Source organism: Amblyomma americanum, chromosome 9 (assembly GCF_052857255.1).
Source record: "Amblyomma americanum isolate KBUSLIRL-KWMA chromosome 9, ASM5285725v1, whole genome shotgun sequence".
NCBI lineage: Eukaryota > Metazoa > Arthropoda > Arachnida > Ixodida > Ixodidae > Amblyomma > Amblyomma americanum.
Genome location: NC_135505.1, coordinates 66,040,159 through 66,053,783, shown reverse-complemented (window position 1 = coordinate 66,053,783; position 13,625 = coordinate 66,040,159). Strand labels below are relative to the sequence as shown.

Sequence of the window (13,625 nt, the reverse complement as noted above, 5' to 3'; positions counted from 1 at the left end):
ATAATTACGGAGTGCGCAGTAGAAGTAGGCGGTAGGACAGTTCGAAAAGATACCGGGAAGCTATCTCAGGTAACGAAAGATCTGATTAAGAAGCGCCAAAACATGAAGGCATCTAACACTACCGATAGAATAGAACTAACGGAGCTATCAAAGTTAATAAATAAGCGCAAGGTAGCCGACATAAGGAAGTTTAATATGGAGAGAATCGAGCATGCTATAAAGAACGGAGGTAGCCTAAAAACAGTGAAGAGGAAACTAGGCATAGGTAAAAACCAGATGTATGCATTAAGAGACAAGCAGGGCAATGTCATTAGCAATATGGATAAGATAGTTAACGTAGCCGAAGAGTTCTACACTGAGCTGTACAGTAGCCAATGTAATCAGAGCGCCAATGAGAAAGACAGCAGTGCACAGCAATGCGTCATCCCGTCAGTAACGAAAGATGAAGAAAGCCTTAGAAGCAATGAAAAGGGGAAAAGCAGCTGGGGAGGATCAGGTAACAGCAGATCTGTTGAAGGATGGAGGGGACATCGTGCTAGAAAAACTAGCCACCCTGTATACGCAATGCCTTATGACCTCGACGGTACCAGAAGCTTGGAAGAATGCAAACATTATCTTAATTCATAAGAAGGGAGACGCCAAGGACTTGAAAAATTACAGGCCGATCAGCTTACTATCCGTTGCCTACAAAGCATTTACTAAGGTAATCGCTAATAGAGTCAGGGCAACGTTAGACTTTAATCAACCAAATGATCAGGCAGGCTTTCGTAAAGGATATTCCACAATAGATCATATTCACACTATCAATCAGGTGATAGAGAAATGCGCAGAATATAACCAACCTCTATATATAGCTTTCATTGATTACGAGAAAGCATTCGACTCAGTGGAAACCTCAGCAGTCATACAGGCATTGCGTAATGAGGGGGTAGAAGAGCCTTATGTCAAAATACTGGAAGATATATATAGCAACTGCACAGCTACTTAAGTCCTCCATAAAGTCAGCAATAAAATTCCAAGGCAAGGAGACACGATATCGCCAATGCTGTTCACCGCATGTTTGCAGGAGGTATTTCGAGGCCTGAATTGGGAACAGTTGGGAATAAGAATAAATGGAGAATACCTAAATAATCTGAGATTTGCTGATGACATTGCCTTGCTGAGTCACTCAGGAGGTGAACTGCAAATCATGATCAACGAGTTAGACAGGCAGAGCAGATCGATGGGTCTAAAAATTAACATGCAGAAAACCAAGGTAATGTTCAACAGTCTAGCAAGGGAACAACAGTTCACAATTGGCAGCGAGAGCCTAGAAATTGTGCCGGAATACGTCTACTTAGGGCAGGTAGTGACAGCTGATCCGGATCATGAGAGGGAGATAACTAGAAGGATAAGAATGGGGTCGAGCGCATATGGCAAATTCTCGCAGATCATGAGTGGCAGTTTACCAATTTCCCTCAAGAGGAAAGTGTACAACAGCATAATCTTACCGGTACTCACCTACGGGGCAGAAACGTGGAGGCTAACGAAAAGAGTTCAGCTTAAGTTAAGGACAACGCAGCGAGCCATGGAAAGAAAAATGATAGGTGTAACGTTAAGAGATCGGAAGCGGGCAGAGTGGGTGAGGGAACAAACACGGGTTAATGACATCCTAGTCGAAATCAAGAGAAATAAATGGGCTTGGGCAGGGCATGTGATCCGAAGGCAAGATAACCGCTGGTCTTTAAGGGTAACGGAGTGGGTTCCAAGAGAAAGTAAGCGTAGCAGAGGGCGGCAGAAGGTTAGATGGGCGGATGAGATTAAGAAGTTTGCAGGCAAAGGGTGGATGCAGCTGGCAAAGGATAGGGTTAATTGGAGAGACATGGGAGAGGCCTTTGCCCTGCAGTGGGTGTAGTAAGGCTGATGATGATGATGATGATATATATATATATTGTGACGAAGAAGACGAAGTTGGCAGTGGCCCGAGACGGAGCGCTCGCGCTAGGCCAGCGGTCATTAAACCACCTCATTGGCATCAGTCATCTCGCCTCATACTTCGGCTGGCCGTCACGTAACATTTGGTGTGAGGTGCGGAGGTGTAGGAAAACTGCTCTCATTGTCCCTGATTGGAGTCATGAGCAATGACATCAAGAGGTGTGCACTGTCCCTGAGTATGTAATTTTCCCCGCATTTGAGAGCTGCACGCGTGAAAAACGGGCTCTCTCTCTCAAGACCCGGGCGTAATGTACTGAGCCTGGGAATCCTATGAACATGTCTAGGAATTTGTTCTAATCATCGCAGATTCCTTGGAGATTGATCGAAGGCCACTTCTTCCGATTGAAGTAGGACTGAGGCGATTCACTTTGTGGTCAATATATATATGTGCGGCCCGTCAATGCAGCCGATGGCATTCCCGGGGCCCTTTCCACCGGTCTTGGCGAGAACACCGGCCTTGATGCGGCTCATTTCTGCTCTACTGGGCCAGCATATCGCTTCACCGCTAATCGTGTGCAGAATGTGAATGACCCGCGTCACGCACGCGTGCACAGACGACTCGGCGACATCGAGCTTGTCGCCTATCGCGTACATCGACATTTGTGACCCGATGTACGCCAGCGTAATGAGGCACGTCTTTTCTGACGATATTTGTTGACGGCCTTGCACAGCGCTTGGGTAAGAAGGCCGAAAACCGGAACTTGCCACTCAACCAGTCAAACATTTCCCTGGATAGCCTGAACAGCCTCCTAAACTCGTACTCATGGTACCTGTTGACAACGTCCTCGTACCCAGGCACACGATTGGCATCTTGACGCACCAACGCGCAGGCGGCCAAAATGCAGACGTTGTCGAACTCCTCGTCGCTGTCGCTGCCATCAAAGTCGAAATCTTCGTCGCTGTCAGAGTCTAGCAGTTCAATGCCAGCTTCGAGGAGCGCTATCACGGCCGCGTTCTGGCACGCAACACTTTACACACCGCGCACGTCGCGAACGTAAACACAGAGCTGCTAGGCCTATATGCGCTACAGGTTTCAGGCCTAGACTTGCGTCTTCATTTTGGATGTAGCCGTCGTGCGCTAGTGCTGCGGCTGCGCCTGCACTCGCTGCACTCTCGCAGCACCGCTTGGCACCGTTGCGGCACTTTTCAGAACTAGTGCAGCCAGTGCAAGCTTAATCGAAGAGAATACTTTCGTATCGCGGTGGAATTTACGCACCTGGAGGGGAATAGAAGTTAGCTCCTTTTTGTGGTAGTTAAGTGCTGCCATCTATTGACACAAAAAGTTCAAATCCAAGTTGACTGGTAGTTAGTGAGCCCTCCTAAGGCAGAGATTAAGCCTTAACTCCGCTCCAATTTTTATATTTATTCAGACGAAACTTTATATCGCCAGGGGTGATCACACATTTTTTTTGACAAAGCTGTCAGATGAGCTCCGAGCATTTCTCAAACACTATCTCTTGCATGAAGTTTTCCATAAATTAATACTTCTTCATGCAAAAATTAATTGTACAGGTCAAGCAATTCGCAGCGAGCTAAAAATGAACGCAAACCCTTCCCGCGAACGCACAATGATTGAAGGCTAAAACTGTTAAAGACAGCGCGAACATAACAATAGCAAGCTGCACTATAAACACGAATGCTGCGATATAGAGGTAACTTCTCTGTTTGAGAGCAAAACGCAGAGTGGAGCAGACTAGCTGCAGTCTTCCAGAGCGCTGCGCATCAAATAAACTGGGCATTACTAATTATCTGGTATTCTCTCTTGTACTTTGCGAGGTACGAGCGTATGCGATAGGCCAGCGACGCTGACAGTGCCACAACAAACGCCACGAGAAGCAACACAAATCTCAGTCGATGTCTTCTCAGCTTGGCCGCTGGCATAGGTGTGGACGTCGATGAAGGCCTCTGTGCTGACTGCGGCGGCGGACCGCTCGCGTTGGTACCCTTGTTTTCAAGTACGACAGCGAAGGGTCCATCGCGTGGCGCCACCATCAATCCAGGCACAACAAGGAGCAGCGGAGGCTCCCGCGTTGTCTTCGCAGATGTCATCAGCTCGGCCACAACGACGTCACTGCTGCCGTTGCGGCTCCCATTCTTTCCTGGCGAGCAACGGCAGATCAAAGGAGCTTGAGGAGACGGTTCGCGCAGATGCCGAGCGCCGTGGGCGTTGACGGTGTCTAAGAACTGGCCCAGGTGAGGAGACTCAGTCGAAATTGTACTCAGTACCTGCACGAGAGAACCCAGGGAGAAAGAATAATAACAGCTCTTTGCTAATACAGATGGGAACCTGAGAATTCAAATATAGACAAGCGAAGCGGTACATGCGCATTCGCGGGATGTAAAATGAGGGAGTTCATCTTATGCGGTCGATGATATTTGAAGGCGCCCTACTAGTAGGTAGAATCAAATTGGGCTGTGCTAGCCGACTATGGAAGCTGGCAATGTGCAAAAAGAAAAAAAAACGCTCATAGCGCAGAATAGGTTAGACTGAAGTCTTGTAATGAGCCGTTTTTATTTCGTGGATTCAGTCCAGTGTCGGGGTCCTCAGAAGCCAAACTCCATGACCAATACAGACCTGTGACGTGTTTTTGCACAAGAATTATGCATAATAGATAAGAAAGCAAAAAAAAAGGGACAACCTAACGAAGCTCACAACACAAACACTGGCCGGTAGGAGAGACATATGCCAGCGCTTGCACTACATGGTTTTTAACAGGACAGCGTTAATCAAGGAGCTCGTGTCGCAGGGAATCCGGCGTCTTCACCATCGGCGTTGTCGAGCATGAGCGAAGAATGCAGAACTAAATCCGCATAGAAGCACCTTAGGAGGCAGGCGGCCTAGCTAGGTACCGTCACGTTGTGGCCTGATCATAACCTGCCCATTGGGTTGTGAGAAAACTGCCCACCGCTTAACGGCTGCACCACTGCGCCAAGATTGGCATGAAGACACTCAGTGATCTATGAATGTTAACTACAGAATGACCACTAAGGAATATGTGGGCATTAACCCACCAACGCTATCGCGTCGTACCCTTAAAGCGGAGCTTAAGTATACCCCCCCCCCCCCCCCTCCCGTACATTTTTTAACGCTATAGCGTTATAGGACCCGTTACGCAGAAGAACCGGCGGCGTCGTTGTGAGCGAGAAATAACGAGTATGTCTCTGGAAGGTACTGCCCCGAGAACAAGATAGAAGGCAAGTGGGCTACATAGGTCCCGTGACATTGCGGAGTCATTACGACCTGCCCGCCGGATAGCCAGCCAGCGAAGCGCCCAACGTGGAAGGTGTCAGTTATTGAATGGTCACTCCACGGAATAGCAACCTGGGCCCACCGCTGGCAGTGCCTGCCATCGCAGGGCACTGGCTCATCACTTAACCGCTGCACCACTGCGCCAGGAGTGGTATGGCGACACCAAGCGATATATGAATGTTAACTAGGAAATGGTCATTTATGCATATATGGCGCTAATCAATTAAAGGTATTGCGTCATACCCTTAAGGCCAATTAGTTTTCCAATACACTTTTTATTTCTTTGTCCCTGTCTTTCGTGTTTTTTTTTAAGTCGCTGGTAATCAGGTTCAGATCGGCCGTGGAGAAAGTGCACTAACGGAAAGTGTAATACAACTGTTGCTAGCAAAATGTGCTAACTTTGCTCGTGCAGAAGGTGCCGACTCTGCTGGCACATTTTCTATTGCAGATTTGTTTGCTGCAATGATAACCGCTTTTGAGGCCTGCCGTGAACTGTCAATGAAGCTTAATCTGTAAGAGTGTATGGCGCCCTCGCTGTTTACTTTCTCAACTAAAAATTTATTCCAAGGTAAAATTTTAGCCACAGTGGACGCTCTGTGGCTATCGTGAACGCCTTTAGACCCAAATACACGGTTTCGATAATGATTGTGGCGGTTGCATTTCGATGGAGGCTCGATCGTAGAGTCCCGTGTACTATACGTTGTCTGTGCACGTTAAAAAACTCCAGGCTGGAGAAATTATCCGGAGCCTTCCACTACAGCCTCCTTGGAAGCCTGAGGCCCTTTGGGACGTTGAACCCCGTAAAAACAAGAAACCTTCATGGTGAGGTTTTAACATGTTCTGAACTAGAATAATATTAATAATTATTCGTAAAAAAACGCCGAGTTTTCAGCCTTTAAATGACATTTCGATTCAACTTGGTATTGGAACCTGATTTAAAAATAAAATTGTATGTTATACTTCCTCAAATTCATATTTTTATAATAAAAACTGACGTTTATTTTTTATCGTACTTATATTTAGACTGCACGCCTAGTTCACAGAAATTTCCAACCCGGTCTTTTAATGTACTAATCTCCCAAGATTCCTTTAATTTACTCACTACATGTTTTCGAGCTCAAGAATCTCACCAACAACAATCAGCATAAACATTGATGATCCCACTACGCAGTCCTTTGGTTTTGAAGTGTATAGACAGAAATCCTGGAGGCGATACTTAAGCTCCGCCTTATGAGTATGTCGCGATGGTGTGAATGGGCTAATGCTTATATATGCAAAAATGTAACACTCTAGGCGAAGTATTGCTGCTGTTAAGCGATGCGTCACAAACCTGCAATTTACCAGCGCACATGGCCATTAAATCTAGCGCCTCCACATTTCTTGCTCTCACCCGCAACTACATTGAGTTAATATTTCTTTTTTCCAGTTGCTGTACTTTTTAGATTACTTCTGTTCTTTCCGTCCCTAATAGGTACACTGTAATATTTTTATTTCCATTATGCCTAATCTTTTTCATTAAGCCAATGAATTGTATTATACTGTTTTTATCGCCTGCTTTTTTATTTACTCTCCGGTGCTTGAATATTTTAACTAGACTGTTTATTGTTTATTTGCTTGTTATTAATATTCCTTGTACATGTTCTTACACTGACCCCCACCCCTATGTTATACCCTCGAAGGAGGGCCTTTAGGGGTATGCTGAATAAATAAATAAATAAACAAATAAATAAATAAATAAATAAATAAATAAATGATCAGGTGCTGCCACCGGTGGAGCTGCTAAGACGGAGGTTGCTCTTCCCGAGCTTCCTCTCGCAACCAATCATCTGAACTGCTAACTGCCACGGTGGGTAGTTTGCTAACAATCCAGTGGTCAGGCTGTGATGACATCAAAAGGTCAGTGACCTAGGTTGCCCCCATAGGAATTATCCTCGCAAGAGTGGCAGATCGGGCTAGTTGGTATTTTTCCATAATGCGATACAGCGCGAATAAAGACGGGGACGACAGCGCTGTGGTGTCTTGTCTCGCTTCGTTCAGCGCTGTGGTGTCTTGTCTCGCTTCGTCCCCGTCTTTATTCGCGCTGTATCGCATTATGAAATTATCCTCTCAGGATTTTTTCGCGCATTTTTCGTTCACGGCCAACGACGCCGACACAAACGCTGACTACGACGCCGACGGCGACGTTGACTTTTCTGCGACATGAGGCGCGTACTGCGTCGGGTTGAAAAATTGTCAGACTTCGATTTGGCTAAGCGCTTTGAAAAAATAGGAGAAAGCTTCCGTTGAATTTAGCCACTTATCAAAGGGAATAAATTTACTGCAGTGCTATGCGCGGCCGACTGACGTACCTTCGTCGATCGTCCGGGTGTGCGATGTCGGTAGGGTGAAAAGGCTTTCACGGGGGACGCTGCGTTAGTCGTGTGCCGATGACGCTGGACAAGGACCGGCGGGGCCAGCAGGGTGTCCGCCACTTGCTTTCTCCAGGCATCGCTTACCTGGTCACCGTTAGGCACTCCATCATCAAGCTTGAGCGGCAGCTCACCGCCGTAGTTTAAATGGTAGTAGTCTTCGCCTGCGCCGACGTCTGTTTCATCAGTGTGGTCGTCGTCTCCGCCGACCAGGAAAGACCGGACCCGTCCCGTGAGTAGCTGCTTCCAGAGCTCGTGTCTTTGATCGGGCTTGGGTGATTCCTAAGAGCGGAAATTTGCTCTATTCACAATTTTCCGCTCCTCGGTAGCTTCCTAGCGAACTTAATACAGTGCCCCTTCCACTAATAGCAAACAGGCAAAATCCTCAAAAGCTTAGTGCCGTATAAAACTCATCTAGTTACCATGGACTTCCGTGCTTTTACTGGGGAATGTGTAGAAGTCATTCGTTGCTGTTTCTATTTTTTTACATGCTTAAAAAGAATCTTCGTGCATTTATTCTGGGTGTTCCCGGTTAAGAGCAGCACTCGCACATTTACTGCATCCAGCTGTCAAGTCAGGATTGAATGCAAGTCTAACTCCTCCCTTCTTGCAACCATAGAGTTGCACAGAGTTTATACCAACGCTAATTCTACTAGCTCACATATGATATATAAGATCTCGAAGGAAATACAAGTGTTGTTAATCGCTATTCATGACAATAACCAATGCGTAGCTTATGTCGCAAGCGACGGTGACTCAATAGTTTAGCTTCTGGTGCGAGCTAGCCCAGGATAATAGGTCTGGTGACAGACCACGAGCAAGATGATTCCATTGTGATTTTCAAAGCACGAATAGTTTTTTTCATATTCTTCTAATTAATAATAATGAATGCCAAAAGAGCGAAAGGCACTTTCGCACTAAGGCCGCCCATAACGGTTTAAGGTGCAGCTCGCATAACTTGATGCTGTACGATATAACAAATTTTTTTTTAGAAAACCATGCACGCAGACACAGGACAATTTGGTCAGCATGCGTTGCCATCCAGCAATTCAGGGCATGACAGCTTAGTTCAGTTGTTTAAGTCCTGTATCTCAGCCAAAAATATATAAATTGAGTTAAGCAGTGCACCCCAAAAACCGCTATCTTTAGGGATGTTCCGTCCGAAGATTCGAAATAAACGACGAACCAAGAAAGTTTAATTCATCATGCCTCATTGCGAGTTAAACTTTTCCCAGATATTAAAATGTTAAATGCCTGGTAAATCGGGAGAAGGTTGTCGTATTCCTCCGAGTTATCATTTCAGCATGCGACGTTACCACAACGTATAATCAGCTCCTTTCCTGGCCCCCGCTTAATTCGTCAGAAAAAATAAAAGTATGTCAGTTTCCCTCTTGAATAAACAAAGAAATGGCAATGCACCTATGCTGAGGTCCTAAATCATGCAGTCGCGTCTCGAAAATGATTTAAGAGCCAGCAAACTTACTACCGCGAGCGAAAGAGGCGCGAACAATGGGCCGGCTACACGCTCCGCTGTTCGAGTTTCTTGTCATTGCGCTTTTGCTTCGGTGAAGCAGAAACACGGTAGAGCCTTCCGTGATGCATTCCAGAACGACTCTCTCTTTTTCATTCCACCCAGGTAAAAGCGCGATGAAAAGAAATTCGAACAGCGGTGCGTGAAGGCGCCGTGTTGTTCGCGTTTCTTTTGATCGTCATAGTAGTTCTCGATAGTCAAGTTTATTTCAACTTTTGTCTTACAAAACCTGTGGGTGACGAAAAAAAAGCTGTTCGCAATGACCGCTTGACAAGCTTCGTCACCCGTAGAAGTTGGCAGCATTAGCAGACACAGTTACTCATGAGAGCCTTTATACCTTGTTAGAGAAAGAAGAAAAAAAAGAGAAATGACAGGTAAAACATTCTACAGAGTAACAAAATACAACCTAGTCAATGAACAGTTCCCTAAGTGCAGAACAAGTCACTTTTGTTAAATTGCTGTAGAGAGGTGTGTTCAAACATTTCGGAAGAATATATTTTAACATCGCACCACCGTAGTTTGTTTTGCATCTGGGTATTGCAAACATTCCATGGTCTCTAGTTGCATGGGGTGTGGCATATGGTACAAGAGGAACAAAAAAGGGTTATTTCGTGCCCTGATTTTTTTATAAAAGCAGGCAAACCTGTAGTCAAATAGCTTATTAACCGGAAAATTTTATATCTTTGTCTTATGGGGCGAGTCGGGGCGTCAAAGGAAGCATTTGTAATGATCCGTAGCATTTTTTTCTGTAGTCTAAAAAGTTTTTGTATATTTGACGCGGTAGTATTTCCCCATACCAATTAACAATAAGCTATATATGCGAAGAACATAGCGTAATAAACGTCGAGCTTCGTTGTCGCGGGCAAAATATGTTTATTATGAGCGATGATGCCTATGAATTTAGACAGGGTGAGGAATATCTTGCTAACGTCGGTATTCCATGACATTGTGGGAGTAAAATCTACCCCAAGGAAGGTTAAGGCCTCGACGTATTGTAGTTCAGTGCCGCTGAAAAGGATTGGTGGAGGATTCGCGACTACCTTGCCCTTGGAATGAAATACTAATGCCTATGTTTTCTCTCGGTTTACTGATAATGAATTCAATGAAGACCATTCCCTCAAGTTATCCAGTGCTGTGTTCGCGGTGCCTGTCAGTTGTTTCATGTCTGAGGAGGAGCAGAATAAACTGGTGTTGTCGGCATAAATAATATATTTTATCTCTTTGCTTATGTTGATTATGTCGTTTATATATTTATTAAAAAGTATAGGACCTAGAAGACTGCCCTGGGGCACACCGTTTGAAATTTGTAGAACTTCAGATTGGCAATTATTGATGGAAACATATTTTGATCGCGAGCACATGTATGATTTGAAAAGATTAAGGGCATGACCGCGTCTACCGTAATGTTCATGCTTTACAAACAGAGTATTATAATTAAGCGTATCAAATGCTTTACTAAAGTCTACGAAAATTTATAATGTAAGCTTCTGGGATTCAAAATTGCTTAATATATATACTCCTTTTGATCAAGCAATGCCTGTTCTGTTTATCTATGTTTGGTGAACCCGTACTGGCAGTCATTTATGATAGAGTGTTTTTGTAGAACATTGTGAACACGGAAATGAATTAAACTTTCAAGCCCCTTAGAGAACAAGGGCAAAACGGATATTGGCCTTTACTTACATTATTTCTGTATCCCTTTTTAAAAACTGTCGGTAGAAAGTACAATCATATATATGCGTCAGACATGGCACAATTTCATGTAAGACATATTTTATTGGATGGGTTTGGATATTGCAAGAGTCTAGGCTTGGCGTGGGGGGGTCCTTCAGGGGTTTTAGATTAATGTACACCACATTTTCATTAGTCGGTTCAAAAAACAAGGATTGTGAAATTTTGTTACTCAAAAATATCGAACAGGCAGGGTTGTGAGAGCGAGTCCCAACAGAGGTAAAAAATTCGTTAAAAGCATTGGCCAAGCACGATCCACTTAGTCCCGTACCTTCAAATTTCAGGGTTGTAATTTTGTTTGGACGAGTAATTCTGTTTAACAGCAGATTAGGACGTTTCCATTTTTCTTTAAGATTACTGGAGAGTTCCCTGAAAAATAGGTTATTGTAGTAAGTAGGCCTAGCTGACCTAATTTCATTGTTCAAACGATTGCGCAATTCTTTAAATTGAACCAAAATTGTGGTATCCTTAGTTCTAACGAATTTAGCGAACATCCTGTGTTTGTTTTTCACGAGTCGTACAAGTCGTGCGGACATTCAAGGTTTGCGAGCCTTTTTGGCATCTTGACTTCAGTGACAGGAAAACATTCTTGATACACGGGTAAAAAAAGCCTTAAGAAAGTATTATAAGCAGTATCGGAGTGAGCGCTAGCGAAAACAGAACCCCGATTCACCAGTTGTATGCGACTTCTAAACGTATCGAGGTTCTTTTGTGAAATGAACTGGCGGCTATAAATTGACGCATTTGTTGGAAGAGGTTGTTTCTCAATGCGCAAGAAAATAGGAAGGTGGTTACCAATGTCTACTGCAAGACGTCCCACAGTGAAAGGTGCACTATATTTCATAATGAAAAGGTTGATAGTGAAAGAAGATTTAGGAGTTATGCGTGTAGGTCTATTATTGACATTTTGGAAGCCTGCGGCTTGCATTATGGTCATGAATTCTTGTTGTACAGAATTATTAGTGTTCATGACTATATTCAAATCGCCTCCTATACAGGACAGGTAATGACTACAAAAAAATGTTATTTCCCTATCAAAAATTCGAAAGAATTCGATTAAATTGCCTTGTGGTGGGCGATAGACAACGGTAAAGATTTGTCGGGCAGATTGAACTGTAAGCATCTCGATATTCTTGTCGTTCACACAGTGGTTTGATAAGACCTGGTACTAGTAGTTTTCCTTTGCCAGAAGGGCAACGTCACCCCCCCCCCCCCCCCCACACACAAACACACACACTTTTCGAGCTGCGAGTAAGAGAGAATGTATCGTATCCGGGAATCCGAATAACATTGGTATCTAAACGATACCATGTTTCAGCGATCATGATTATGTCAAATGAACACGTAAGACTTGTCAAAAAATTAGTTAGTTCATCTGCCTTATTTAGAGAAGACTGCATGTTGAAATGTAGGACTTGTAGGCATTTATCGCGGTCGATTTTTCTTAGATAGTAGTTAAATTCACATGGTGTGAGGAGTGGCGTCTCTTCCATACAAGCGAAGGAATCGGGTAAAAGTGGGTGTGACGATCGATGGAATTCACTAAGTCATTTTCGAAAAATCATCCTGTAGATATAGCCGGATCGCTTTGGATTCATCCGCCTGGCGTGCGTAGATAGCACCATTTCTTGTGCACACGTGTTTCCAGGCTATCTCCTGTTTCTTTGCCCATGCAGCTCCAAGCAATTTGTTGTTTTCTGGTGTTAGGTGCTCATTTACATATATTGAATGCGCGCCTTCAAGTCTCACGTCCTTAACAGTCAGTCGCAGTTTTTTCGCTTTTTGCAGCATGACATCACGTTTTGCTTTGGACTTGAATCTGACCACGATGTTTGATTTGCCAGAGCTGGGAGTGGGAACACGGTGCGCCGCTTCAACATCCAAGCTAGTTATAGGTTCCTTAACTGCATTCCCAAGTGTTGACAGAATCAAATCGATGTTTTCATCCTCTTTTTCTGGGACACCTTTGATTTATATGTTCATGTTTCGAGAGTATTGTTCAGTTTGCACTTGTCGTATCTATAGGTCCCGAGATTTTTTGCCGAGAGATGCATACAAGTCATACACCGTGTATGCATTTACTTTAAAGCAGAAATGAGACGTGGCTTAAATGTCAAACATAGAAAAAAAAGCGGGCATTCAACCTTACCCACCTGGGCGAGCTGGGCCAGGATGCCGTTGAGGTAGTTTCGCCAATGGCGAGCGTGGCTTTCGCTTTCCATTCCGGTGGCCACCAAAGCCAACGTGAGGACTAGGAGACGTCGCATGTGACTAGGTGTGGCTCGTATCATACGTGCGTCGGGCCTTTCAATGGCGACTGTAGCAAAAGAAAGGCGCCAGCGCAATCAGGGCCACCCAGCCGCTTAGTTCTGCTTCATCTTCTTTTTCCTAAATGATCGCCTGAGGCTACGCTCACCGGTTTCTTCTTCGCCCTCAACACATAGCAGAATGGAGTGGTATAAGGGCTTCTAGATTTCCTGCAATTGATACCTCTAAGAACGATAGTTTCAAAAATTCAAAACCGAAGGTGAGATGTAACAAGAAAACAAAGATAATTTTTCGAGGCATTGTATCTTTCCCAGCTAAGCTATCCCATCCCCAACGTCTTCTAATATCTCGATAATATTACTATCAAGGCTCGCATTTACACTCGTTTTGTCTTCCTTGCTTCAAGGGTCAAATAAATTCTCGAAATGAACACTACAAGGCACAATTTTTCCAGCTAATTCCT

General features: G+C 44.5%; 1 protein-coding gene across 1 annotated transcript; it reads right to left on the bottom strand.

The window, feature by feature from the left end:
- Positions 1-3,696: 3,696 nt before the first annotated feature.
- LOC144105413 (uncharacterized) lies at positions 3,697-13,239 on the bottom strand. The gene is made up of 3 exons (XM_077638531.1): positions 13,048-13,239; positions 7,573-7,914; positions 3,697-4,200 (listed from the first exon to the last, which is right to left on the bottom strand). Exons 1-3 carry the CDS (start codon positions 13,183-13,185, stop codon positions 3,697-3,699), a joined length of 984 nt encoding a protein of 327 aa, XP_077494657.1. The 5' UTR covers positions 13,186-13,239.
- Positions 13,240-13,625: the final 386 nt, after the last annotated feature.

Bases quoted from the DNA above. Each gene is read 5' to 3' on its own strand.
- LOC144105413 (XM_077638531.1), bottom strand. From the start codon at position 13,185: ATGATACGAGCCACACCTAGTCACATGCGACGTCTCCTAGTCCTCACG. The intron at 7,915-13,047 runs GTGGGTAAGGTT...TTCCGCTCTTAG, and splicing joins TCCTGGCCCAGCTCGCCCAG to GAATCACCCAAGCCCGATCA. The intron at 4,201-7,572 runs GTACGTCAGTCG...TCTCTCGTGCAG, and splicing joins CACCCGGACGATCGACGAAG to GTACTGAGTACAATTTCGAC.